The sequence below is a fragment of the Ailuropoda melanoleuca genome, chromosome 2, assembly GCF_002007445.2.
Source record: "Ailuropoda melanoleuca isolate Jingjing chromosome 2, ASM200744v2, whole genome shotgun sequence".
In the NCBI taxonomy this organism is placed as follows: domain Eukaryota; kingdom Metazoa; phylum Chordata; class Mammalia; order Carnivora; family Ursidae; genus Ailuropoda; species Ailuropoda melanoleuca.
The window spans coordinates 157,049,980-157,076,059 of record NC_048219.1 but is presented as its reverse complement, the minus strand read 5'-3'; the positions used below and the strand labels follow the sequence as shown (position 1 = coordinate 157,076,059).

Genomic DNA, 26,080 nt, shown 5'->3' with positions numbered 1-26,080 from the left:
ATAATCTTTTCTCCATATGTTTTGTTTCATGTTTGTTTTGCTCCCAACTATGAAAAAAACAAAGTTGTGGGTAAAAGACAGCACTTTTAGTTGGTAGGAGCAAGGCATTGGTTTGCAGCATATTGAAACTGTATAAAGCAATACGTTTTAAAAAGTCAGAAATCTAGGATCTACAGACAAAGCTGGAATGATACTATCAATTCTAAGTTAAAAAAAAAAAGTAAAAAAGAGCCAAGTTGTGAATAAAAGAGCTGTTTAAGACATTAATTTTTCTTTGATTTTTGTCCTAGCTTGTATCAGATCTTCCAAGTAAGGGAAAAAGTAATCAAGACTTAGTTATGTCCTAACTGTTATTCTTTTGATAATTTTTAAAATAGAATAGTCAGTACTGATGAGATCATAATCAAAATGCTCCCTGATGCAGCTGTTCTCACTGGGGGAAAACCTCACCAACTGTTCGCCATTTTTATTTTCTTTACACGTATTAAGATGCCTTGCAAAAACAAGGCATTTAATAAGGGTTTGGTGAGTGAGTGAGTGATGAATGAATAAATAATAATGTGCAAAGCAGTCATGTAGTGACAGCTCTTTGTTTCAAAGGAACTAAACAATCTACATAGGCCCATGCTTAAATATTCAATTTTTTAAGGACAGAAAATGGCATAGCATCTTCGACTGTCTTAATGCCCTTGGTTTTAGACCTCTGGCACAAGTGTGTCCCCAATTCTGGTCTCTGCCTTCATTACTCTAAACTTGAGAGTGCATTCTTGTCCCAGTTTCTCTGGATTAGCTGTGTGATTTGCACCACCAGTCCCGGCTCTGATACACAGCTATAATTTGCCCATCATTTGTCAATAGATTAAAATATTAGATTGGTCTGGGGGAAAATGTAGTTCATGTAAAGTCAATATCTTGTTCTATTCACATTATTCACTGTGGCAATTTTTTCCCCTTGCTGTACAAGTTGAGCTTACAGGTCTTTAATTTTCAGAACAAACCCTTTTTCCCTTTTATTATACAACCATTTTATGTTGGCTCTTTTCCCAGTGTGCTGGCACTTCCTCAGTCCGCCACGAAATGTTAAAAAGTAACAGATGTAACCCTGCAAAACTTGAACCAATTCAGCAAGTTCACTGTGAAGTAAGTCATATTCCTTGTAGCTTTGAATACAGCTTCTTTATAAATAATCTACTGTCAGTTTCCGGTTCTCTTTCTGGGGGCCCTCTGTCCTTATTTCTACTCCACAGTGTGGTACTACATTGATACCGTCAGTCAGGCAATAACTGATTGCTTCTGATAGAAATTCAAGTTGCTTAAGGGGGGACAGAAAGGAACGGTTCCCTAGGTTAAGTGGGAGGTCTGGGGGTCCAGGACTTTGGATACAACTAGACCCAGGGATATATGTTGTCTTTATTCATTAACATCTTTCATAGATAGGAGAAGAAATTCCAGGCTTCTGTGGTCCTTACCACTCACCCTCCCAAAGAGAGAGTCAGACAGATTGAGTGCCTTGCCTGGGATCCCGCCGCGGGTCCAAGAGCCTAGGTCACTATGAGGAATAAAACATTGCTGGATGGAGACTTCTAGGTTCTTCACAACAAAGCCCAAAGTGAAGCGGGAATCTGGCAGCCAGTCTGGATAGTTCTAGTCTGCCATCCCCGAATATTATAAAATCCACCTTGAGAATCAGAATTAGCTATATATTTAAACTTAAAATGTACCCAGGAACAAGGTAGACTCTACGATTGGTATGAAGACCAAAGCCTCAGGGTGAGAAACCAAGCATTTCAGCTGTGCTGTGGAATAAACTCAGTCAGGTGAATAAACAAGGCTGAAACAATAGCCCTTTCTGAGCCAGAGTTCACACAATGCAGTATACAGCAAAGGTGAAAAACTCTCCAGACAGGAGAACTCTCTAGGACTTTTGCTCTGTGTTGGACTTGTCTTGTAAAGGTGTCCTCGGTAGTAACCTGACCTTGAGTTTTGCGCAGGCATCATTTACAAGAGTTAATTACCTTCCACCAGACAACATTTACTCTATTGGTTATCTCCAAAGAAAAGAGCAGCACTGTGTTTGAAGGTCCCATTGACAGAATTAAGTAGGGCGTGAGTGCAGCCAACTAAAACACGTTCAGTGCTCGGTCAGTATTGCTAGAGGAGACAACAAAGTCAGTATAATTTTTACTACTTGGCCATTTGCCTAAAATAGAGTGTTAGGTTCCCTATCTGGGGATTCTGCCCTTTGCTGGAAAGATGAGTTGACTGATGATCTAATTGTTTTTTCTCCCTTTGCCAACCACTGTATGAAATCCATTGTTATCATTATTAAGCAATATCCAGTGGCTTTCTCTGGGAATGGCACAGGAAGTTAGAAATATACAGGGAACATAGCCTTCTGCTCTGATGTCAGCTTTTCTTTTAGTTTAAACATTTTTAGAGGATAACCCAGGTAAGCCAGACGTCTTGTTTACAGTGGGGCAGTATTGCAGAGTGTGGGCAAGAAGAGGACAATACACTTACGGTACAAGTTACCGCTATGCAGTCGTTGTCAGTTTCATGTTCCATCTGGTACAGCCACACACAACAAGCTTCTCCACCCTGCCTCTGCAGATTGAATGCCATTGAAAAGGGAGTTTGAATGGACTGCTCTTCACTTACTGTGGATCCACTTACTGTGGATCTCAGTATTCATGAGAATGGATGTTACTTTGTGTAATAAACGATTATTAATCATTGATATCATAACAGCACTTGTTAAAGATTACTGCTTCTCCTATAATTTCCTTGTGGATTTTTCTACCCCTTGTAGCAAATAAGGAAGGGAATGCAGAGTCCTTGCCTTTATATAAGAAATGAGTTGGATTTTTAGAGAAACTTCTCTGGAATAACCAGCCCGCCAACCAACCAATAAGCAGTAGTGACTCTAGAATTTCCCAAAAGAGAGGATTTAGAAGTGGCAACTTATTTGGAAGGGACCACCAGAGGACTTGTCTTGAGGGTGCATTTGCATAAGGAGTCCACCATCTTTACTTAAATGACACATTTGGGCAGGTGATATGACAAAATGTGTGGAGAGGCAAGTTATGCCGGGTATCTTGGCATTACCACTGTGTGCAAACTTGACAAACCTAAATAAATAAAGCACAAAGAAAGGTTTTATCTCAATTGACCAAATTCCTGGCTCAGATCTCATCTAGATACGAATCCAACAATGTCACCATTCAGGTATTCAGGTTAAACAAAGCCAAGAACAAATCCCTGTAATCTTTTGACCTACGTATTATTGTTCTCATTGCCTCTCTTTGCCCTATATCCATCCTGGTGTGAAGTACTGTCTGATACCTTGGCCAGAGCCGTAGAGCAAGTTAGTAGGGTCTAGTTTATTAATTCTGTAAACCCTGTGATATCTCAGGGACAAGGCCATTATATAATCCCAAACAACAAAAGCCTAGAGACTAACATTCCTCTGGTTTAAATGTGAAAGGAATTTAGAAGCCTCCATTTTCAGTCGCCCTGTGAATTGGCTTCCCCTTGAGAACAGTGCCCTCTGGTGTTTGGTTAATGTTCTAGCCTCCAAACCACGGAAAAAATCTTTGCGACTTGACCAACAGAGAAAGATTTATGTAATAGGACTGGCTGTCCTTAAAACAGCACTTTTCCATTAAAAACTGTATTTTCCCTTGCGTGTTAGACTTTCCCTCTTTGCTCTAATCTAGCACAAAACTAAGCAGGAACTTGGTAGTCCACACAGAAAGATCAATGCAGGCAGTAGTCCAGCGGGCAAGACACACATTTCTTGATCGTCATCAGCAACGATTTGAGAAGCCACACAATTCTTAAGAGAAAGAAGATGGCAACCCTTCGTTTTTAAGATTCCGTTCATTATTTTCACCCAGTGGAGCTACACACACAGGTTTGTCTTCTGTGGATCTGTGGAGGCATCTAATCTAGTTTAGTTTACGTAAAATGGCTTTTGGGCTGCACAGTCCTCAGTAATTTCTATATGTGTAAGAAACAAAGATTTACCCTTCTCATGACGGTTTTTTCACAGATCATTTGTTTGTTACAGGTGGTTATTTGCTTTGGGGATTTGTTTTTTTTTTTTTTTTTTTTTTTTTTTTTTTTTGTAGCAAGGTATTCCAAACTGGTGAAGTTCTGCTAGAGGCTTTTTCTGTAAAGATGAGTAAGAACAGCCCTCCCAGTTTCCAGATAAGGATACTAGCGTGAAATGTTGGTGATAAAACTAAACGTGAAGCTGAAGTTCCGACCAGTTAAGCCTGCATCTGGTTGCCTCATTCTTTTAAGAAGATCAAACTGATGAATGAGGAGAGAAAGTAGCTGTTTTCATTCACATCTTCCAAAATACTTGCATTCATCCTCTCTTGCTATATAGAGTAATATTTGCCTAGATTCTCCTCTGTCTCCCCCTTCTCTTTCTCTCTGTTTTTGGGGGCTCCCTGAGAGAGGATGCAGCTAGCATGTGCCAGGGTTAGGGCTAGGAAATAGTGCATTAGAATGAGAAGGCCCATGAGGAGCGTTCATGTCTACAGATGTGCAGTATTGGCCTAGCGCAGTGGAAGTCGACACGGTGTTTTGTGGGTTGTATGTGGGGTTGTGAGATAAATTTTTTAATTATGCCAACAATTGAGATTCAGTTTTTCCTTAAAAATCTTTTTTTTTTTTAAAGATTTTATTTATTTATTCGACAGACAGAGAGACAGCCAGTGAGACAGGGAACACAAGCAGGGGGAGTGGGAGAGGAAGAAGCAGGCTCACAGCGGAAGAGCAGAATGTGGGGCTCGATCCCACAACGCCGGGATCACGCCCTGAGCTGAAGGCAGACGCTTAACTGCTGTGCCACCCAGGTGCCCCAATTTTTCCTTAAAAATCTTGATTTGCAGCTTCTCCTGAAAGATTTTCCAGAGAAACAAGATTTTTGGGTGCCTGTTAGAAAAGTTCTCCACAAGCCCCTTAACTGCCTGTTCCAGGAGGTCTCTGAGTTCACAGCATTGGCTTAGGGCCATCCTTCATTGGATGGCGTCTGTTAACAAAGAGATGACTCGCTGCTGATGTCGAACTTCCGAGGGGTTCTATCCAAAGCCCTATCAGCTCCATCTTGCTCACCTACTTTTCTCCTTCAAACCATAAAAGTAAATTTCATTCTGTCCCTCCCCAGTCTTTTTTTCCACAGTGGCCCAGTAGAGAAATGCTGCGCTTTCTAACATCTCCCCCCACTTTTCCCCATAGTGACTCCAACCCTGAAGAATCTGGGTCAGAGGTATAGAAGTAATTGTACTGTGACTACATGGAAGGGAGATGCTGAAGCTCCCACCCAGGACCTTAAATGTACCACAAAGCAACTTAAAATAAAGAGAAAACATCCCTTCCTCCAACTGGATGATGTTCTGCATAGAGGCTCATGTCCTGGAAACTGGAGCAGTTTAGACTTCAGTCCTCACTCATCCTCCCAACCAGGCACTTTTGTGCAGTGAACAAACTGAACATCTGTTCCCAGATGTCCTGGTACCAACTAACCTTGTTTATCATGACTCACCCAAGGCATTTTCTCTTTTGTTCAGGTTATTTTCCTCACTGTCTGGAAGGATGCCAGTCTTAGTTCTGCATCTGTGTCTTAGCTTCGTTAGGCAGGCAGAACATCCTTGCCCTTTGCCTTACTGAATATAGTTCTTTCACCCTTCACTCTTTCTGCGAACCATATCTCCTGTATTTTCTGACTTCTTCAATTCATTTTGGCCTTTAACTCTTCTGAATTCCTGTGACATTTATGCTTAGTATTGTAGGTCAACTGAGCACTTTTAGTTTCATATGCTTATTTTGTCTTCTCTGCCAATTTGATATATCCTCAAGAAGATTCCTCCCTAAATCATTCTCACTGTGATCAGCACAGTGTAGGAGCTCAGTAAATATTTCATACTGAATTGAGTGGATTTCCAAACAAATATATAGCTCTAGCACTTAAAAGAGTGTCTGGGGACTTCCGCTTTGAACATGATGGATTTAACAGGGATTAGAATTGCCAGATACAATCCAAGAAACCCCATTAAATTTAGATTTCAGATATACTTATGCTATAAGTATGGGTCATCCGTATACTAACAAGTACTTGCTGTTGATTTGACATTCGGATTTAACGGAGAGTCTTGTTTTGTTTCGTAAAATCTGGCGGCCCTTCCAGGGCTGGATTTACCCTCCTACCTGAAACAACTTAAAAAAGAAAAGAAAAAAAAACAGAAAAATATATGAAACAATGGTTTTCAGGCATTGGCAAACAGAGGCAGTGTAAGAGAATGACTTCTGAGAGAACTGAAGAAATGAGGCCATCTTTCTTCTCCATCTTACTTTCTGGAGAAAATTTCCGCACTGCAACACAGAAAGAGGGAACTCAAGCAGAGCCTGGCAGTCTCCCGAGATGAGAAGACAGAGTTGAGAGTTTGGGGAGGCCATGTTGGCTAAAATTCACAGGGCAGAGCACCAGAGAAGAGACAGAGGAACACTCCCCTTGATTCTTCTGCTGAGTATTGATTAGTGCATGCCTGTGAGGGAACTACCCAAAGTTAGGGGGATAAAACCACTAGAAAGGAGTGGGTAGAACAACGTCTAGAGCTCATGCAGAACTAAATATGTATATATTTTCAACAACCGGAGTGGAGGAAGCTTATTATACACAAGGAAGGCAGAAATCGTCAAATTGGGTAAGCAAGTAAGACCCAATTATATGCTACCTATGGGAAGCCCACGTCAAATATAAAATAAATAAAGTTAAAAGTAAAATATTGGGAAAATGACATATCATTCAAACATGTATCAAAGAAAGCTGAAGTGGATATATAAATATAAAACAAAGTTGACTTCAGAGCAAAAAATATTATCACAGTTAAAAAGGGTCATTTCATAATCACACAGGGAAAAATCATCAATTGAACAAAAGAATCCTAAACATTTATGCACCTAAACGTAAAGCCTCAAAATACATGAAACAAAAAGTGATGGAAGTGGAGAAAAATTCAGAATTATAGCTGAAGATTTCAACACTCCTCTGATAATAACAACTGAATAAATAAGCTAAAAATCTGGAGTGAAACAAAAAACCTGAATAACACTACCAACCAACTTTACCTAATTGATGTTGACAGAACATTACAACCAGCAGCCAGAGAGAACACATTCTTCTAGGTGCATCCTAAACATTGACCAAGATAGGCCATATTCTGTGCCATAAAACAAGATTCAATAAATTTAAAGTAATTCAAATAATAAAAAGCATGTTTTCCAATCACAATAGAATTAAGTTAAAATAAATAATAAAAAGATACCTAGAAAAATCTCCAAATATTTGAACACTAAGTGACACACTTCTAAAACCAAACCAAACCCAACCCATACATTATAGAAGGAATCACAAGGAAAATCAGAAAAGATTTTGAAGAAAGTAAATGAAAATTAAACTCTAATACATCAAAATTTGTGGGATACAGCTAAAGCTATGCTAAAGAGGAAATATATACATGCTTGTATTAGAAAAATCAGTGACCTAAGCTTCTATCTTAAGACACATGAAAAAGAAAAACAAATTGAAACCACGGTTAGCAGAAGGAAATAATAAAGGCAAGAGCAGACATCAATGACAGAGAAAGGAGAGAAACAATAGAGACAATCAATGAAACCAAAAGCTTGTTCTTTCAGAAGATCAATAAAATTGATAAACTTCTAGTAAGATTGTCCTGGAAAAAAGAAAGCCTCAAATTACCAGTATCAGGACTGAGAGGGGTGACATTACTATAGATTATAATTAAAAGAATAAAAAGAATATTATTAGCAACTTTATGCCCACAAATATAACTACTTAGATGAAGAGGATAAATTCTTTGAGTGATACAAACCATCAAGCTCACTAATGGGGAATATAGGTAACCAAAATAGTCGTCTGTCTAATAAGAAAAAGAGTAGATTGTAATAGTCCTCATTGCAAGAAAAAAAAATTTATGCATGGAGATGGATAGTAACTAGCCTTATTGTGAAGATCATTTTAGCAATGTATACAAATATCAAATCATTATGTTGTATTCCTGAAACTAATATGTTATATGCCAATTACTCCTCAATAAGAAAAAAGAGAAATTGAATCTGTAAGGTAAAAATTTCCCACTAAGAAAATTCCAGACATATAGCTTTATTGATGAATTCTTTCAAATTTAAGGGAGACATAATACCAATTCTACAAGATCTCATCTAGAAAATTGAAGAGGAAGAAACATTTCTCAACATATTCTGAGACTAATAACAAAATAAAAAAGACATTACAGAAAAAGAAATCTACAGACCAATATCTCTCATAAAAATAGAGCTGAAAATCCTTTTAAAATAATAGCAAATTAAATCTGGCAATATATACAAAGGAATATACATCACAACAAAAAGGGGTTTATTCCAAGAATCTAAGGCCAATTTAACATTTGAAAATCAATGTAATTCATCATATTACCAGACTGAACAAGAAAAAAACATTTGGTCATATCAATAGGTGTAAACAAACAAAAACAAAACAAAAACCCCCCTGTATTTCCATACTTGTTCATGATAAAAGTTCTCAAAAAATAAAAAACCCACAAACAAACAAAAAACAAGGAGTAGAAGTGAACTTCCTTAACCTAATAAAAAGTATGTTTGAAAAACTTACAGTTCACATACTTAATGGTGAGAGACTTCATGCCTTCCTCTCAAGATCAAGAACAAGGCAAAGGTGTCTTCTCTCATCACTCCTATTCAACATTTCATGAAAGGCCTAGCTAGTGTAATAAGACAAGAAAAAGAAATAAAGGGCATACAGATTGGAAAGAAAGAAATAAAAGAAGAATTAAAACAGTTTCACAGAAGTAAAACATATTCACAGATACATGCTGACAATCCCAAAGAATCTACAAAACTCCTCTGGAACTAAGGGGAGTTTAGCAAGGTCACAGGCTACACTGTCAATATATAGAAGTTATTTGCGCTGAACAACTGGAATTTGAAATTTTTAAAAACCATGAAAAGTAATTTGATATAAATCTAACAAAAGTGTTTAGGATTTTTATACAAAACGTTAATGAAAGAAACCAAAGAAGACCTAAGTAAATGGAAAGATATACTCTACCTCTTTTTGATACTCCTTTCTTTTCTTTCCTTCAGTATGACCACAATAAAAACCATGCCTATCATTCTGAGGCCTGAGGAGAAAGAGGAGGTATGCAACAGAGACAAAACATAATTTGATATAGATCATTAAACATGGGTCATCAGAGTCCACAGTAGAAATTTTTTTACTGAGCCCCTTTATTCTTCACAAGTTTTGTGCTGTGTTTTCTTCTTTCTCTGATTCTCTCCTCTTTAACTCCCTTTGTATCTTTCTCTTTCCCTTGCTTTCTTCTTTTCTTTGCTATCTGTTCCACATTCCCAGTTTCTATTTATGTCTTTAAATGGAGCCCCTTAACTGTCTTTTTCACTTTCTCTTACTACCTCAAACAGCTTAACCCAAGGATTTTTCCTAAGCAGAGATAGTTCTCTCCCTAAAATATTAGAGAGAGAGAGAGATACGGAAAGATAATCTCCTCTACCCTCTTTAACTTGGTGTTCAGATAGAAATGATGTACATTAAATCATTATGTAGGCATTATATAATCATTTATAAACCTATAAATGTGATATATTATTATAATTATCAAGGATAGTGACAACCTTAATGAGAATGAAGTGCCTGGACAAGGCAAGCCATCTGAAAGAGCCCCCCTCAGGATGGGCTAAAGTACTGAAGCACTCCATCAGCCCTCTGTCAGTTCAGTAAACATTTCCTGAATAGCTGCTCCATGCCACATATTGTAATACAAAGAAAAATAACATTTAGTTCTGACCCACTAAATATTCAATTCTGAGAGAGACCAACATATGAAAAATACATTAAATGGAATAGGTGGTTAAATGACCAGAAACGTGGAATTTTTTTGGAAGAGTCTATAATTCAAATATCCCAGCCTGCTGTCGAACCTTATTTTCTAATTTGTGGCTCAGCAGAAACGTCACCTCATACACGGTATAAGCAAGATGCCGTAGAACCCCCTAATTTGCTGAATGGTTTGGAACTCTGTTAGCAATGTGGCCATCGTCATGACACACGCAGGACTTTTAAGTGCACGGCTAACTGTCCATAAGTCCCAAGGGAAATCTGGAGAATCAGAGTATATACGCATCATCTTTAATAGAGACTATGCAATAAGCCTCTCTGTTTTGAAATTTGTGTTTAGATCCTTTTTTTTTTTTTTTTTTTTTTTTTTNTTTAAGATTTTATTTATTTATTCGACAGAGATAGAGACAGCCAGAGAGAGAGGGAACACAAGCAGGGGGAGTGGGAGAGGAAGAAGCAGGCTCATATTGGAGGAGCCTGATGTGGGGCTATCCCATAACGCCGGGATCACGCCCTGAGCCGAAGGCAGACGCTTAACCGCTGTGCCACCCAGGCGCCCCTGTGTTTAGATCCTTAAACTTACTCCTTCTATAGCTCTCTGAGACATTTATTGCTTTTCTTATATGAGCAGGTAAGATTTTTAGTAAAGCCAAATGGTTACAAATGTTTCTGGCCTCAGACGGTCCTGAGTTTGACTTTGGAACCCGTCCCTTACCATCTGATTACCGTTGACCAGTCCCTCTAGCCTCATTAAACCTAATCTCTTCGTCTGTCCATTAGAAATAAGAGTGATACTTACTGCTCTGGAGCATTGTTAAGTATTAGGTAAAACAATGCATGTAAATCTCAGCACTTTGGCATGGAGTTAGAGCTGAAAAGTGCTATGATTATTGGAAAGAATGATGTTTTATAAATTGCAGTTATCCTGAGGTGGCAGTAGAGGGAGCACAGTCATTGGAAACTGGACTTGAGAAAACAAGATAGATATTTAAAGCCATTTGTAGAAGGTGTTGGTCCCGTTCTGCTGGAATTTGAGGCACCTGCATTCAGGTGAGCTAAGACCCACACCAGACTGTCTTGTCCCAACTATCCTTGCTAATATCATTTGATACTAACATATGCTACTGTAGAGTTCAGTATGTCTTTCTGTATGTACACATTCCCTCATCCAGCATCAAATTCTAACTCCCCCTAGTTTCCTTAGGACACATTAGAGAGGAAGTTTGGATGGGACAGATAAGGTGCTTCCACAAAAATGAAAATGAATGAATGTTTATATTCTTTGTACAAGAATTGGGAGAAGGTGGGGCTGGCTTATAACTGGCATCAGGGAAAGTGATATCCTCTCCTTTTCTCTCGTTAACTCCCACACAAGCAGCTCTGCTTAGACAAGGTATAAAAAGTAGTCAAGAAGAACTGACTGAATCCTCTCTGACTCTGATATACAGAAGTGAACCTGCCTATCTCACTTGCTCTCTCTCCATCTCCATTTGAAACCCGATCTGTACAGTGAGGAGAGAAGGGAAGGAAAAGGGTTAATCTAGTCACTTTCAAAGTTCCTCACAACTTGGTTATTATTATTCTATTAATAGCAGCTATTACTGAATGTTTTCCCTTTTCTCATTCCTTACATTAGATCTTTGAATCTTCCCAACAATTTCATGTGGGATGTAATATCCCCATTTTTACAGAGAGTTTGGGGCTCAGAGAAGTGTGGTAGCTGATCTGACTTTGTTCAACTAGAAAGTGGCATGATCAGAACTAGAATCTATTTTTCCGCAAGTCTATAATCTGATATTTCCCTGTTAAGATGAGGGGAAAAAAAAATAGAAATAAGGATTTAACTAGGGCAAATGGGACAGCAATTACAGGAGGAGAAGAATCTGTTGTGGTCTTTGAGTTTGGCAAACTGGGGATTTCACTTTAGCATGCTTTTCTTTGGTTTTCTTCCTCTCTTCTTCTTCTTCTCCACGTCCCCCCCCCCACGCCTTCCCCCTCCTTCTTCTTTGTTTTTGACTCTAAGGGACCGATGAAGCCAGGTAAATGTAAGGCCATGAAATTGGGAACCTGGTTATTTAGACTTGATTCTAAGAAAGAAAAGGAAAGTGGACGTAGAGTTACCTGTTCTTAGAAGCCAGGCTCAGTTCATGAAACAGGAAGGTAGACAGAGGTTTAAGGCAGATGCTTTAAACAAGGAAAAAAGTGTTCATTTGGGCACAGGTTCCCTCATGATACATCACTGGATGAACTGATTATGGTGGATAGGTTATGGTAGATAAAGCAGAGGTTTCATAAATGTCTGCAGATTCTGGGGGTAGTCCCCAAGACCTTTTTTAGGAAAGGCTGTCTGTCTGTGAAAATAAAACTATTTTTATAATAATACGGTTTTGCCTTTTCACTCTGTTAACATTTGAACTGATGGTACCAAAGCAATGGTGGGTAATGTTGGTGCCTCAGTGTGAACCAAGGCAGTGATGCCAAATTTTTCTAGCAGTCATTGTGCTCTTTACCACCACACACTTAAAACTGTTTAAATGCCAGTTTAACTCAATAACGTTCTCAATGAAGCAGGAAAATTAATTTTATTAAATTTTAAATTAATGCCTCTAATATTCTGCCATAAAATGAGAAGTATACACATTGAGGTATGATGATTGTCTCAGAGAAAAGCACTTGTGTGATTTAATGTCACAGAACATCATTCTTACTTGGAGGAATGACTTGACAAAATCAAACTTGGGTATCTGGAAGACATTTTCCTGAAAACGAACAGGGTGCAACTGTCACTTCAGGGAAAACACTTGGCAATGTTGGTTTCCAATAATAAAATTGGAGTTTTCAGGCAAAAATTAGGATTTGGAAAACTTGCATCCTCCCTCTGAACTTAACAATTTCCCAATACTTAAAAATACTTTTCTAACGAGATCCATGGTGATATTAGCTAATACAATTTTCTGATTTGTACGATGAATTGTGTCAGCATTTAGAAGATCCGCGTAATTTAGTGGATTCATTTTTTCCAAATAACCGATATGTGATATTACAAAATCATGTGCGGGTAAAATTTCCATTTAAAATATAAGATATGTCAACAGATTTTAATGTAACAGTATATATAAAGCGTGATGATGGAGTTTCACATTCCACAGTGCACCAACCCTTAAAAAACTACCACTTGTTGAGTTTTATTGTCGCATCAAAGAAGGATATCCATATTATCTGCAAAAGCTATTAAAATGCTCCTCCTTTTCCAATTACGTATTTGCAAGTCCAGATTTTCTTCAATACTTCAACCAAAACAACTGCGAAAGATAAAATTCAGAAGCAGATATAAGAATCCAGCTGTCTTTTCTCAACCTATACCTTAGAGATTTTTAAAAATGTAAATCCATGCCACTCATTCTAAGTTTTTTAATTTTTAAAAAAATTTAACAAAAAAAAATTTTAAAGATTTTATTCGCTTTAAGTAATCTCCACACCCAACGTGGGGCTCGAGCTCACAACCCTGAGATCAAGAGTCACATGCTCTACCGACTGAGCCAGCCAGGTCCCCTCACTGATTTTTTTGTATTACAAATATACTTGTTTTTCATTAAAAAATCTATTTTAACAGATAATGGATTTATGATTATAATTTTTAGTGAATAAATATTTTAATTTTTCCCCTTTTGGATTTAGTTTTAATACAGTAAATGCAAATTTAATACAGAATAGTAATACATAAAAATTCTTTGGATTTGTTAACAATTTTTCAGAGGATAAAGGTGTCATGAGATCAGTTTGAAAATTGCTGAGGGAGTCCCGAGGTGAGGTCCTTAAAAGGAAAAAGAGAAAAAAGTCTCTGCTTTGTACAGCAGGCACTCCGTTGAGTGTAATGATGATGAGGACACGCAAAACCAGTATGACTAACACTAGAAGGCAGGAAGTGAAAAGTGCTAGATGAGTGGTCTAGATCTGTGCTAATAGGGTAGCCACGAGCCACATGAGGCTAGTAAGCACTTGAAATGTGGCTAGTCCAAATGGAGATTTTCTGAAAGTGCCAATTACACACCAGACTTCAGAGATTTAGTATGAAATAAGGAATGCAAAGCATCTCATCAATAGTTTTTATATTGATTATATGCTGAAATGTTAATATTCTGTATTATTGGATTATTTATAGCATTGAAATTAATTTTGCCTGTTCCTTTTACCTTTTTTAACGTGGCTATTAGAAAATTTTAACATGTGGCCTTGCATTTTATTTTTCTGGGACAGCACTAGTTTGGATGGGAAGTGTGATGAGAATTCAGAGCAGGGAAAGATTGCTGTGGGTTGGGGTCGTCAGTGAAATCTTCACCAAGGATAAGGATTTCAAAAAAATAAAAAAAGACAAACCAAAAAATAGACTCTTAACTATAGAGAACAAACATAAGGGTTACCAGAGGGGAGGTGGGTGGGGGATGGGTGAAATAGAGGAACTGGAGTAAGAGTACACTTACCTTAATGAGCACTGAGTAATATATGGACTTGTTGTCTTGCTGAATCACTATATCATACACCTGAAACAAATGTAACGCTGTATGTTAACTACACTAGAATTAAATTTAATTAAATTTTCTAAATTTAATTAAAATTAAATTTAGAAAAAAGAGGGATACAATTTCAGTAGGTAGACAAACGGGGTGAGGAGCTGCAGTTGAAGGGAGCATCAATACCGAAATCGGAGAGGTTCATCTAGGGAGCAGAACAGACTGGTCTGCCTCAGATCTCGGGCTCCTGGGTAGGGAGTGTGGGGGTGGGGGAGTGGGGGAGATTCCAGGATAGGTTGGGTCCAGATTGTACAGAATTTTGAGGGCCAAGACTTTGGACTTTTTCAGGACAGACTGCTTCCCCGGAGAAAACCAGACTCTGCCTTGTAGCATATGGGATAGCCCAAATAAAGCACTTTCTTCAGGCGGGGACAGAGAGGCAGAAGCTCCTGGAAACTGGCCGGTGAGCAAGCAGCCAAGACCAAGCCTGCCTGACCCTGGAATAGAGTGATGCAGATTGTGACTTTGGAATGGACTGACTTGTTTTGTGCGCTGGAGGGACAGGGGTGGTGAATTTAAGCACGTGATCCTGATAATAATGGAGGGAGAGGAGAGCCCCGGGTAAGTGTACCTGCGTGATGGAGGGTCTGAGCAGGGAAGCAGGCTTTTACCTTGGTATATTGCTGTAGACTCATGCATAAGCACATCGAGTCATTCTTCCTGCCTTATTCAGCCTATCTTCCTTTATTTTTATCTTTATCTTCTTGAACATTTAGTAGAACTCATATGTCGAGGCTTAACATCTAGCTTGGAAGAGATGAGGACAAAAGACCACCAGGGAGGGATTGCAAAACCCTGACCTCTTATCCAGGCTCAGAAGCTAACTCATTGAGTAACTCCGGTCACCTCTGTAGGCCTCGGTGTCTTCAGATATGATAGACACATTAGAATCTGATGAGACCAAGGCTCCCTCCAGCTCTGTGATTCTAGAATAGGCCCATGTCACAAAGAGAAAAGCATCCCATGGCAACCAGGTATAGGGCTACTGGGCAGGTGAGAATGAGGATGCTGGGCTAGTAAGGGCAGGCGTGAGTAGCCTGCACAGGTGCTGGCCCGAACCTTTGGGTGAGGCTGTCCTCTTCCTAGAGAGCAGACTCCGCTGGAATTGGAGCACCGAGAGGTCTAAGAGTTTGATATTTTGGTCCTGGCACCCCTTCTCTCCCAGGGGCTGTCTCACCAGGGTGAGTGAAGCCTGAAGACAGGAAGCTAGGAATTTAGCTCCAGGCAAGTAGTCTGCAGGGGGGTGGGGGTGGGGGGGTGTCTCAGATTGTCTGGGAAACCCCTGAAGAAAAGGGGTGTGTGTAGCCCCCACCTACCCACCCACCTCCTGACAGCCCTGGGCCACCTGCAGTTACAGGAGTGATTGGTGGGGATGAGGAGAGGGCGCCCTGCAAAGGGGCTTCAGCCTGATTTTTTCTGCTCTTTAGCATTTCTAGAATAGAGAGTGGGTGGGAACCGACTCAAGTAAAGTCCCAGAGACTCTAACACTGACGCACAGGAAAGCCTCAAGTGGGAGGAGAAATGCAAATCCCCTACTGACAATGGCGTCAGCGGCTTTGTCCTGGGGACTGTGAAGGGCGATTCTGACTTTGGACTTGACACCGCCTGGGACCTGGGCTGAGAGAGCCAGGTAAGTAGGCAGACCACACCTTCTTGTTGCTTCTCCGGAGGAGCACGGGCCCGGAAGAGCTGATGCAGGATGCTGCCGAGGCTGTGCTGTTCACTTGGTGTTGTGATAGTTGCTTCACTTTAGCTCCTGTGAGGATGGGTAATTCTAAATAGCGTCCGACTCCATGATCCAAAGATGCGCGCTCTCGGTGAGACTCCGGTGCTCAGCCCCCAAATCTGCGCGGTGGGAGGGACACTTGTGGCTGATGCGGAGGTGTGTCCTCGGGAAGTGCTGAAAGTGAGCCCCTCTTCACTTTCCTTCCAGCGTCTCTGAGCTACAATGTCTGACATGAGATTGAGTACCTGGGTTTCAGAGAAAAGCCCAGAGCTAGGGTAGCCAGTGGCTGTGGCTTTGATGAGAGGGAGTGATATTTTAGGGCATGTCATCTCCTTTGCAAGCTGTGTGTCACAGAGCCAGTGCAGCACTATTAGCTCCCAGACAGTGTGACAAAATGCCCCTTTATCTAGGGCCAGACATTCAAAGCGAATAGACAGGCACTCAATTTTCAAAAGAAATGTTCTATAGTTTTCTTGTGATGGGAGAATCAGCCCTTGAGAGTGAAAGCAAAGAAGGGAGCTAAGGATGATTGAAGGCATTTCTAGAGGCTTCAACAGAGGAGAGGGTCCTTGGACTAGTATCTTATCCTTCCCGTCTTCAGCCTTAAGTTCAGCTCTCTAGAAGGTAGACCCGGGTCCTAGGAGTAATTTTGCTAACTTTGGGAACAGGTTCAGTCCAGTTAATTCTTAGTTAGAAAACAGATTTTCATCCAAATCATAGCAAGGATTTAAGAAAAGTAGCAATGACAATTGTAATGCATTTTCAGCTCATGTTCTCTCACTGTTATCTAGAATAAGTTGACAGGAATATAGCAGGACAATGTCATTGTAGCATGGGAACAAATGTTCCAATTTTGTGTGATTTATATATCTATCCAGCATCTGCAAAGACAACTGTGTCTGGTTGCAGGAGACCTCAGATCGGTCCTTGGGAGCTATGCATCTTGGGTAGGAGTCATTTTGCTTACTTGTCCCTCAGATTTTTTTTCATTTTTATAGTTGGAGTAAAACTTACTCTCCACCTGCCCTGTTCACAGCCACATCAGAATTGCCATTCATTTAACAACATTTACTGAGACACCACAATATGCCTAGAATGGCATGTAAAGGTCTTCAAGATATAAAGTGATATGAAAATAAAACATTATTTCTTTTCCTGGTTCCTTTCTTTTAGCAAAACATTCCTCCATAGATTTAGATCAGGGAAAAGTTGCCCCAGAATGATTCCATTTGAAACCTAAGAAATATGTATATGAAATATATGAAATCTGTTACCACGACCTGCTGTAGGCAAAAGGGAATCTTAAATTACCTACAAGATAGGCCGAAATATTATGGTGATTAATCACGTAAAAGTTTTGTTCCTTGATCTAAAATTGCTGATAAAACTCTCAGAACTTTGACTTTGGAAAAAGTAAAATACCGTAACTTCAAGATGTCGTATTAATCTCCCTGAGTTAGGAAACGTTTAAAGCTTCTAAATTGGTGAGAGTAGGATAACGTGGGGGAAACACATACTTTTGTTTTGTGAGAGGCTGCCAAATACATACCTAGTGTGGTTTCTTCCTCAATTAACCTGAGGGTTTAGCTGCCGTCAGTTGCACACCGGAGACTAATGAAAAGTCGACTTTAAAAGCTCTGCCCAGTCATAGTGGATCATCATACGGAGAAATATAAATATGTACTGATTCAGAGATATTTTGAACTGAAAGAACTAGAGCCCACAAAAATGTGTACTTGAAACTCTTCATAAAGCTAAGACCCACTTTGACTAAAGGTCTAGGAATATAAGTTTGACTCTGGAAGCCAGACAAATCTGAAATAAAGAAGAAAGGATTGGGTAGTTTGACATACGAGAAACTTTTATTGGGTGCCCCTCTTATAGAAAGTCTAAAGAGGGTCTGAGAAGGTACAGTTGAGTATGTTTGCTCAGGTTGCTTAAAGTCAAGAGTGCAGAGAGAGCAAGGGATAGGAAAGGAGTTTGTTGAGAACACAGATTTGTGTGACAGATTGGAGGTGTTGAGGGGGAGTGAAAGCTTTCTGGAGAAAGTTCTGGAGTTCTGGTTAGAGCAAAGCAGAACATGGTTTGGGGATAGAGAACTTTTTTTCCTTTATTAATAAGGGATGACTTAGGAAAAAGCTGAGAAGGCTTTATCTTTGGATTGAAAGCATTTTCTCTTTACTGTCTTCTTATAAAAGGTGACTATAAAAGAGAAATTTTTTCAGTTACTTAACTAGTGGATAACACTGTCTTTGTTTGAAACCTAAGGGATGGGCACCTGGGTGGCTCAGTCAGTTAACCGTCTGCCTTCTGCTCAAGTCATGATCCTAGGGTCCTGGGATCGAGTCCCACATCAGGCTCCCTGCTCAGCATGGAGTCTGCTTCTCCCTCTCCCTCTGCCCCTCCCCCTGCTTGTGCTTGCTCATGCTCTCTCTTTCACTTGCTCACTCTCTCTCAAATAAGTAAAATCTTAAAAAAAAAAAAAAAACTAAGGGAGAAAAATGTATACCACAGTTATAAACATTATTTTTAAACTCTAATTTTACCTCTTCATTTATAGCATGTCTCAGTGGAATCAAGTCCAACAATTAGAAATCAAATTTTTGGATCAAGTAGATCAATTCTACGATGACAACTTTCCTATGGAGATTCGACATCTGTTGGCTCAGTGGATTGAAAATCAAGACTGGTATGATCAAACATTATTGTATTTTCCCTAGAGGTTGATGTACAAATGCTTTATGCTCTATCCTTGTGAATTTATTCTGTGATCTGCTTTTGACTGAGTAGATGCCTTCTTTCAGATAAAGAATTTTCTTCAAGGATTTGGAAAGCTTCCTCAAAGGAAGAGAATCATTGTCCTTTCTGGTTTCATCTGTTGTAGATGAAAACTCAGTGCTTCTAGTGCTATGGTTTTTTTGTAAGCCCAAATCCCAGTAATTTCTAAATATTAAAAAGCCAAGAAGTAAACCCATTGTTTATCTCAATTTTCAATTTACAGATGCAATGTAAATAATTATTTTTTCTTATGTTTTACAATCATTCTTCAAAGATCTGTTTGTCATGTACAATAATTTTTTTTGCTTTGAATAGTCCTCTTTTTTTATTGTGATAAAATATACATAACATAACATTTACCATTTGAATCATTTGTAGGTATACGGTTTAATGGCATCAAGTACATTTACATTGCTGCGCACTGTCCATCTCAAGAAATTTTCGTCTTCCCAAACTGAAACTCTGTCCTCATTAACCAATAGCTCTTCAGTTTCTGTACCCCAGTCCTGGCTGCCACCACTCTATTTTCTGTCTCTCTGAATATGACTACTCTAGGTATTCATGTAAATGTAATCACACAATATTTGTGCTTTTGTGGCTGATGTATTTCACTTAGCATATTTTTTCAAGGTTCATTCGTGTAGGATGTATCAGAATTTCCTTCTCTTTAAGGCTGAATGATATTCTATTGTAGATGTGTACCACATTTTGTTTATTCATCTGCCAATTAACATTGGAATTTTTTCTATCTTTTGGCTATTGTGAATAAAGCTATTATGAACATTGATGTACAAATATCTGTTCAAGTCCTGCTTTCAGTTCTTTCGAGTATCTACCCAGAAGTGGAATTGCTGTGTGTGATTCTCTGCTTATATTTTGAAAAATCTCCATCCTGTTTTCCACAGTGGCTGTATCATTTTCCATTCCCAGCAGCAATGCACAAGGGTCCCAGTCTTTCCACGCTCTCACCAACTCTTGTTATTTGGGGTTTTCAGTAATAGCCATCCTAATAGGTACGAAGTGGTATCTCATGTTTTGATTTGCATTTCCCTAATGATTAGTGTTGTTGAGTCTACTTTGATGTATACAATTTAATTTGTAAAAGCCTTTAAATGCTTGTCACTGTGGAATAGGTTGATCTCTCTTAAAATTGGTATGGTAAAAAAGTAGGCATTTTTACTAAGTTGTTTCCTGCCCTTTAATAACACTTTCGTTTTTTTAGGGAGGCGGCTTCCAACAATGAAACCATGGCAACAATTCTTTTTCAAAATTTGTTAATACAACTGGATGAACAATTAGGTCGCGTTTCCAAAGAGAAAAATCTGCTCTTGATACACAATCTAAAAAGAATTAGGAAAGTCCTTCAGGTGAGAATGCATTCTACTTTTTCAAAAATGTCTGGATTTATGTGTCTTAAATTCAGCTAAAAAATCAAATATGTGCCCTTATATTATTTTCAATTTAGATTTAAGAGGGAAAATTTGAATTCTCTTATCATTTTAAATTTTATGCTCTGCTTTATTTTATTAATATTTGTTTTTCATGAAATTTTGAATCTGAAATACACTACAAGTGGGAGGGTGTATGTGATTTGCGTGTTCAAATTTGACAATGCTGGACCAAGGATTTCAAAGATAATAGGTTCATGGTTATCCACCAGTCCTCTCTTGCCTTTCTCTCTCATGTAACAATTTAGTTAGTATAGTTCCCTTTTGTAGATAGAGGCATCGTGGTTGTATGTATCCTTCCAGAATTGCTTCACATCTTACCTTCTCCAAAAGCATTCCTTGGTACTCTCTAGCCCCTAGCCCTAGGTCCCGAGCCTCTAGCTCTCCAAAGGTTCGCCCAGGCAAAGCCCTTCCATCTGTGGTCTATGTTCCACAACACGTGCAACACATCTGTATTGTGGCACTTAGTGCATTCGACATCGGTGGAACTTCTATGTGTTTGTCTTCTTCCCCAAACTGTGGACTTTCGTATTCAGCTTTGAATTCCCAGCCACAAGACTAGATGTGTAATAGTCATTGATTAAAGGGATGAATGAATAAATGGAGTGAAACAGGGATCTAACGAATTAAGGGCAGGCTAATACTGAGTTAAACTCAGAGGTGCTGACATACATAACGAACTCTGAATGTGAACTACTATACTATTTCCTGAGTGTCTATACATTGTATTAGACAACATGAAAAATGCATGTGCCATTTCTCAGTGAGGCAGTCTTAAAATCCCAAAGTTACAATGAATACATTTTTAGAAAATTTTACCTAGACTATAATTGAAATGTGCTGGAAGTTACTGACATTGGTGGGAGGGACATATATGTTGTTTTCCCTATTGTTTGGACTGCACCGAGCCATCTTGCCCTTGTAATTCCCTACAGATTTGCAAAACACATGGCCCAGGTGGGAAAATAGCTTGTTGTCAACAGAACCGGATTTTTCACAGCATAAAGCAAGCAGTCTCTTACAGAGACAAGCCATTTAACCTCGGCTTCATTAGCTTAGGGCTCCAATCAGTAAACCTAAAACAGGAGTGGGCGTATTGCTACTCACAAGTCAAATGTGAGTAAGTCCTGGCCTGTTTTGAGGTTGTTACATTTTTAAGTGGTTGAAAAAGAATAAAAATAAAATAAATAAGTTTGTGACATGAAAATTCCACGAAATTCAAATTTTTGTATTTTAGTGGAACAGGGCCAGGCTCATCCATTTACGTATTGACTCTGGCTGCCTTTGTGCTGCAGCGGCAGAGACCGGCCCCAGAGCCTAAAATAAAAATGTGTGCACGTGTACTGTGTATATGTGTATCAGTCATATTTATCCAGCCTAGAAGCAAAGGTTCTACAGGTCACTTGGCCAGAGGGACACAGATGGATAAAATGGGTGATGCATGGTCTTTGGAAATTCTGAAATTTGAAATTCTCAAAATGTGGCCTTGGGCAATCACTTAATCTTTCTGAATGCTCACATTTTTTCATGTAAATGGGGATGATCCTTATTTATTTTGGAGGACTGTAAAGAAGACTGGAGTTTTTATTCTGGCAAAAAAAAAAAGGCTTCCAATAAATGGTTTTTGTTGTTGATAGGGAAAAGAACAGGATTTCTTAGGATAAATCAAAGGTAAATATACAGGTCATTTTGGGAGGGGGGGTGGAAACAAGATTTTGAGGGAGTTCAAGAATCTGCAATAACTCTCATTCACATTTCAACTCAAGCAAAAACTCTTCTGTGTTTGTCACCAGCCCTCCAGCATCTTATCTCTGTAGACCCTTCCCAACAAACTCGACATCCCTGCCCCCAGAAAAATAGATTTCCTTATTCCCAAACATACCAGACTCAATCTTCAAAGACTCTGAGACTCTTTCCATGGCTAGGAATGCGTGCCACATCTTTCATTCCAACCCAGTACCCAGTCATTCCTGGGGGACGTGTGGGTATCCCAGTGCATGAGTGAAACCTTCATCCTCATCCTTCATGGAGCACGGGTTGCAAGATAACCAGCACCTGTGCTGGATGTGTCTAAGCAGGTCACAAGCTCTTTGAAGTAAATGCCTGACCTCCTTTTTTGACCTCCCTACTCCCTCTGTTACCCACTGTGGTTCTCCTACAAACTAGGAACTCAAAAAACGGTTGGTTAAGATATTTTGAATTGACAAAACACTTGCTCTTTCCTTCATTTTATAAGCCAAACTTATTGGGTATTTGTATTCGTTCAGAATACAGTAAAAAATAGTAATAGAGAACATTGTCAACTATGGTTGTAGACCTAAACAAGCCTGCATTTTATGTTTCTTTTTAATATATTATATTCCCACTATTGTTTATTTTTTGGGTTTTTTTTTGACAAGTCTTTTTGATAAAACAACACCCCCTGCTTCCCCAAGAATTAAAAGAGAAAAAAACCTCCTATCAAATGACTGTTGACACCGTGCTCATCTGGTTTGAACATTTTCATCCTCTGAGATTTTAAATGCAATCCATGCATTTAACTATTACATCCATTTAACTATTACAGCAAAAAAAGAGCAAACGATACAATTCCAGGGGAATTAAACCGGTGTAAGGCAGATTTATTTTAGTTTCTTTACAGAGCAGCTGAGGTCTCCACTTTCAATATTGTAATTTACTCTGAGGTGGGAAACCGTTGAACACTGATGTCCAGCTCACCTTTGCCTCTTTAAGGGGAGGCAGCTTCAGGTCAAGGCCAGGAGCAAGGACTGCCTCAGGCTGAATCCTGGCTCTGGGGCACACTTGCTGTATAACCCGGGGCAAGATGTTTACACTCTCTGGCCTCAGTTTCCTCAGCAGTATGAGCAGAATCACACTCATATGTACCCCAGGGGTGTTAGAAGCATTAAAAAATTCTAAAGAATGTGGTAAGCTTAGAATTTGCTAAAAAGAAATACCTGCCCTAGATATTTCAAGAATGCTTTGCCTTGTTCTTAGGCTTTTTTTTTTTTTTTAACGAATAGGCTATTTTTTTAGAGCAGTTTTGAATTTATGGAAAAGTTGAGTGAAAGGTACAGAAAGTTCCCCTATACTCCCTCTCTACCTGCCTCTCCCCAGTGTCCCCTATTAGAAACACCTTGCATTGCTGTCATACATCTGTTACAATTGATGAACCTATTGTGATACATTATTATTAACTTATGGTCAAAGATTACATAAGGGTTTACTCTTTGTGCTGTCCAAGCCCATGGATTTTGACAAATGCATAATGTCATATATCCACCATTTCAGTTTCACTGCCCTAAAATCTCCTCTGCTCTACTAATTCATCCTTCCCTTCCTTACCCCAAACTCCTGGCAACCACTGATCTTTTTACTTTTTCTCTATTCTTCATTTTCCAGACTGTGATATAGTTGGAATCATACAGTCTAGAGACTTTTCAGATTGGCTTCTTTCGCTTAGTAATATGCTTTTAAGCATGTCTTTCTGTAACAAGAGAGCTCATTTCTCATTATTGCTGAACGATATTCCCTGTATGGATGTACTATAGTTTGTTGATTCATTTTTAGCAATTACAAATAAAACTGATATTAACATTCATGTGCAGATTTTTGGGTGGGCATGAGTTTTCAACCCATTTAGGTAAATACCTAGAAGCTTGATAGCTGGATCTTTGTTCTTGGGCTTTCTATCACAAGCCTCTTTTCCTTATTCATCTTCTTCACTGTATCTTTGTCTGGTCAGGCTGCTATAACAGAAATATAATTGATTGAGTGGATTTTAAATAGCAGACATTTATTTCTCACAGTTCTGGAGGCAAGGAAGTTCAAGGTGCTGGCAGATTCGGTGTCTGATTCAGTTTCTTGGTTCAGAGACAGCTGTCTTTTCACTGGACCTCATATAGCACAAGTGGGGAGGAAACTCTCTAGGTTTTCTTCTGTAAAGATGCTAATCCCATTCATGAGGGCTCTACCCTTATGACCTAACACCTCCCAGAGGCTCCACCTCCTAATAGCATCACATTAAGGGTTAGGACTATAACATTTGAATTAAGGAAACAAAATATGCAGTCTATAAGAACCTTCCTCTCTATCTTTCTCCCTCAGAATGACAGTAAAAAAAATTAAAGTGGGGGCACCTGGGTGCCTCAGTCCGTTAAGCGTCCAACCCTTGATTTTGGCTCAGGTCATGATCTCAGGGTCGTGGGCTTGAGCCCTGTGTATAGAGTCTGCTTAAGGTTTTCTCTCTCTTCTCTCTTTGTCCCTCCCTCCCCGTGTGTGTGTGCACACTCCCTCTCAAAAAAAAAAAAAATTAGGGGCGCCTGGGGTGGCACAGCGGTTAAGCGTCTGCCTTCAGCTCAGGGCGTGATCCCGGCGTTCTGATCGAGCCCCACATCAGGCTCTTCTGCTATGAGCCTGCTTCTTCCTCTCCCACTCCCCCTACTTGTGTTCCCTCTCTAGCTGGCTGTCTCTGTCTCTGTCAAATAAATAAAAAATCTTTAAAAAAAATTAAAATGGTGCATATTTATAATAAAAAAATTAAAGTAATACAGAAAAAATGCAAAGAAAATATGAGATAATCCAAAATCTACTGCCTACATATAACCACATTAGTATTTGATGAGTGTCATTCCAGACATCTATACATGCATATGCAGATAGAAGGCTGGCTATTGACACTTTGTACCCAGTGGTTACCAGAATCTTAGAAGTCTCCTGTGCCCCCTCTCCAACTCCACTCTGCTTTCTTCCCATCCAGAGTAACCACTAATCTAAATTTTGCATTTATCAGTCTCTTCCTTTTTGTTATAGTTTTACCACATATGTCAGCATCCCTAGACAACATAGTGTATAGGTTTGCAAGTTACTCAAGCTTACATTATTCTTGACAATTTGCTCTCTTCACTTAATCTTGTTCCTAAGATTGAACCGTGTTGATGTGTGCAGCAGCTGTTTATTCATTTTCTTTGCTACCTAGTAGTCCATTGTGTGAATATATCACAGCTTAGCCATCTTACTGTTGATGTGCATATGGGTTAATTCTAGTATTCATTCACTATTTCAAATGATGTTGGGCTGAACGTTCTTGTGTGTGCTCCTTGGTGCATGAAATGTACATGAAATTCTCTAGAATAGATACCTAGGAGTGGAATTGCCGGATCATGTAGTATGTACATCTTTAATTGCACTAGATAATGCCAAAATTGTTTTCCAAAATGGCAAGACCAGTTTACACTCTCCTAATAGAGTAAGAGTCCTGGCTCCGTATCCTTGTTCGTTCTCATCGTGGTCATATATCACATATCAATCAGGTGGTGTATCCATCTTACTTCTTCAGTTTAATTTTTTGTTCTGTTTCTGACTTCTTTTTTCAAGTGCTTTATTTATTTTGAGGCTTTCTCTTTTTCCCTGTAAATAAATTTAACTCTATATGTTTTTGAGAAGTATTTTTATACTTTAATATGTAGTGCTTTCACTGTTCATTTTGAAATAGGCTATAATCTCAGTATTGACTAATAATTTCTAGATAAATTTAAAAACAACCCCACAAAAAGGACATAGAAATGCTAGATAAAATATAGCAGACTTTTGGTTGCAT

General features: G+C 39.0%; 1 protein-coding gene across 5 annotated transcripts in view; it reads left to right on the top strand.

The window, feature by feature from the left end:
- STAT4 (signal transducer and activator of transcription 4) overlaps positions 1-26,080 on the top strand; it is a 114,883-nt gene that overhangs the window by 6,740 nt on the left and 82,063 nt on the right. For 3 of the 5 annotated variants that reach the window (XM_034654878.1, XM_002917993.4, XM_034654875.1), the window contains exons 1-3: positions 16,034-16,159; positions 18,816-18,944; positions 20,256-20,400. In XM_034654878.1, the coding sequence (XP_034510769.1) occupies positions 18,817-18,944; positions 20,256-20,400 (273 nt within the window). In that variant the 5' untranslated portion in view covers positions 16,034-16,159; position 18,816. Of the gene's footprint in view, positions 1-1,047; positions 1,141-16,033; positions 16,160-16,220; positions 16,347-18,815; positions 18,945-20,255; positions 20,401-26,080 lie in introns of those variants that run through there. The other 2 variants (XM_034654876.1, XM_034654877.1) reach the window with 2 other exon arrangements.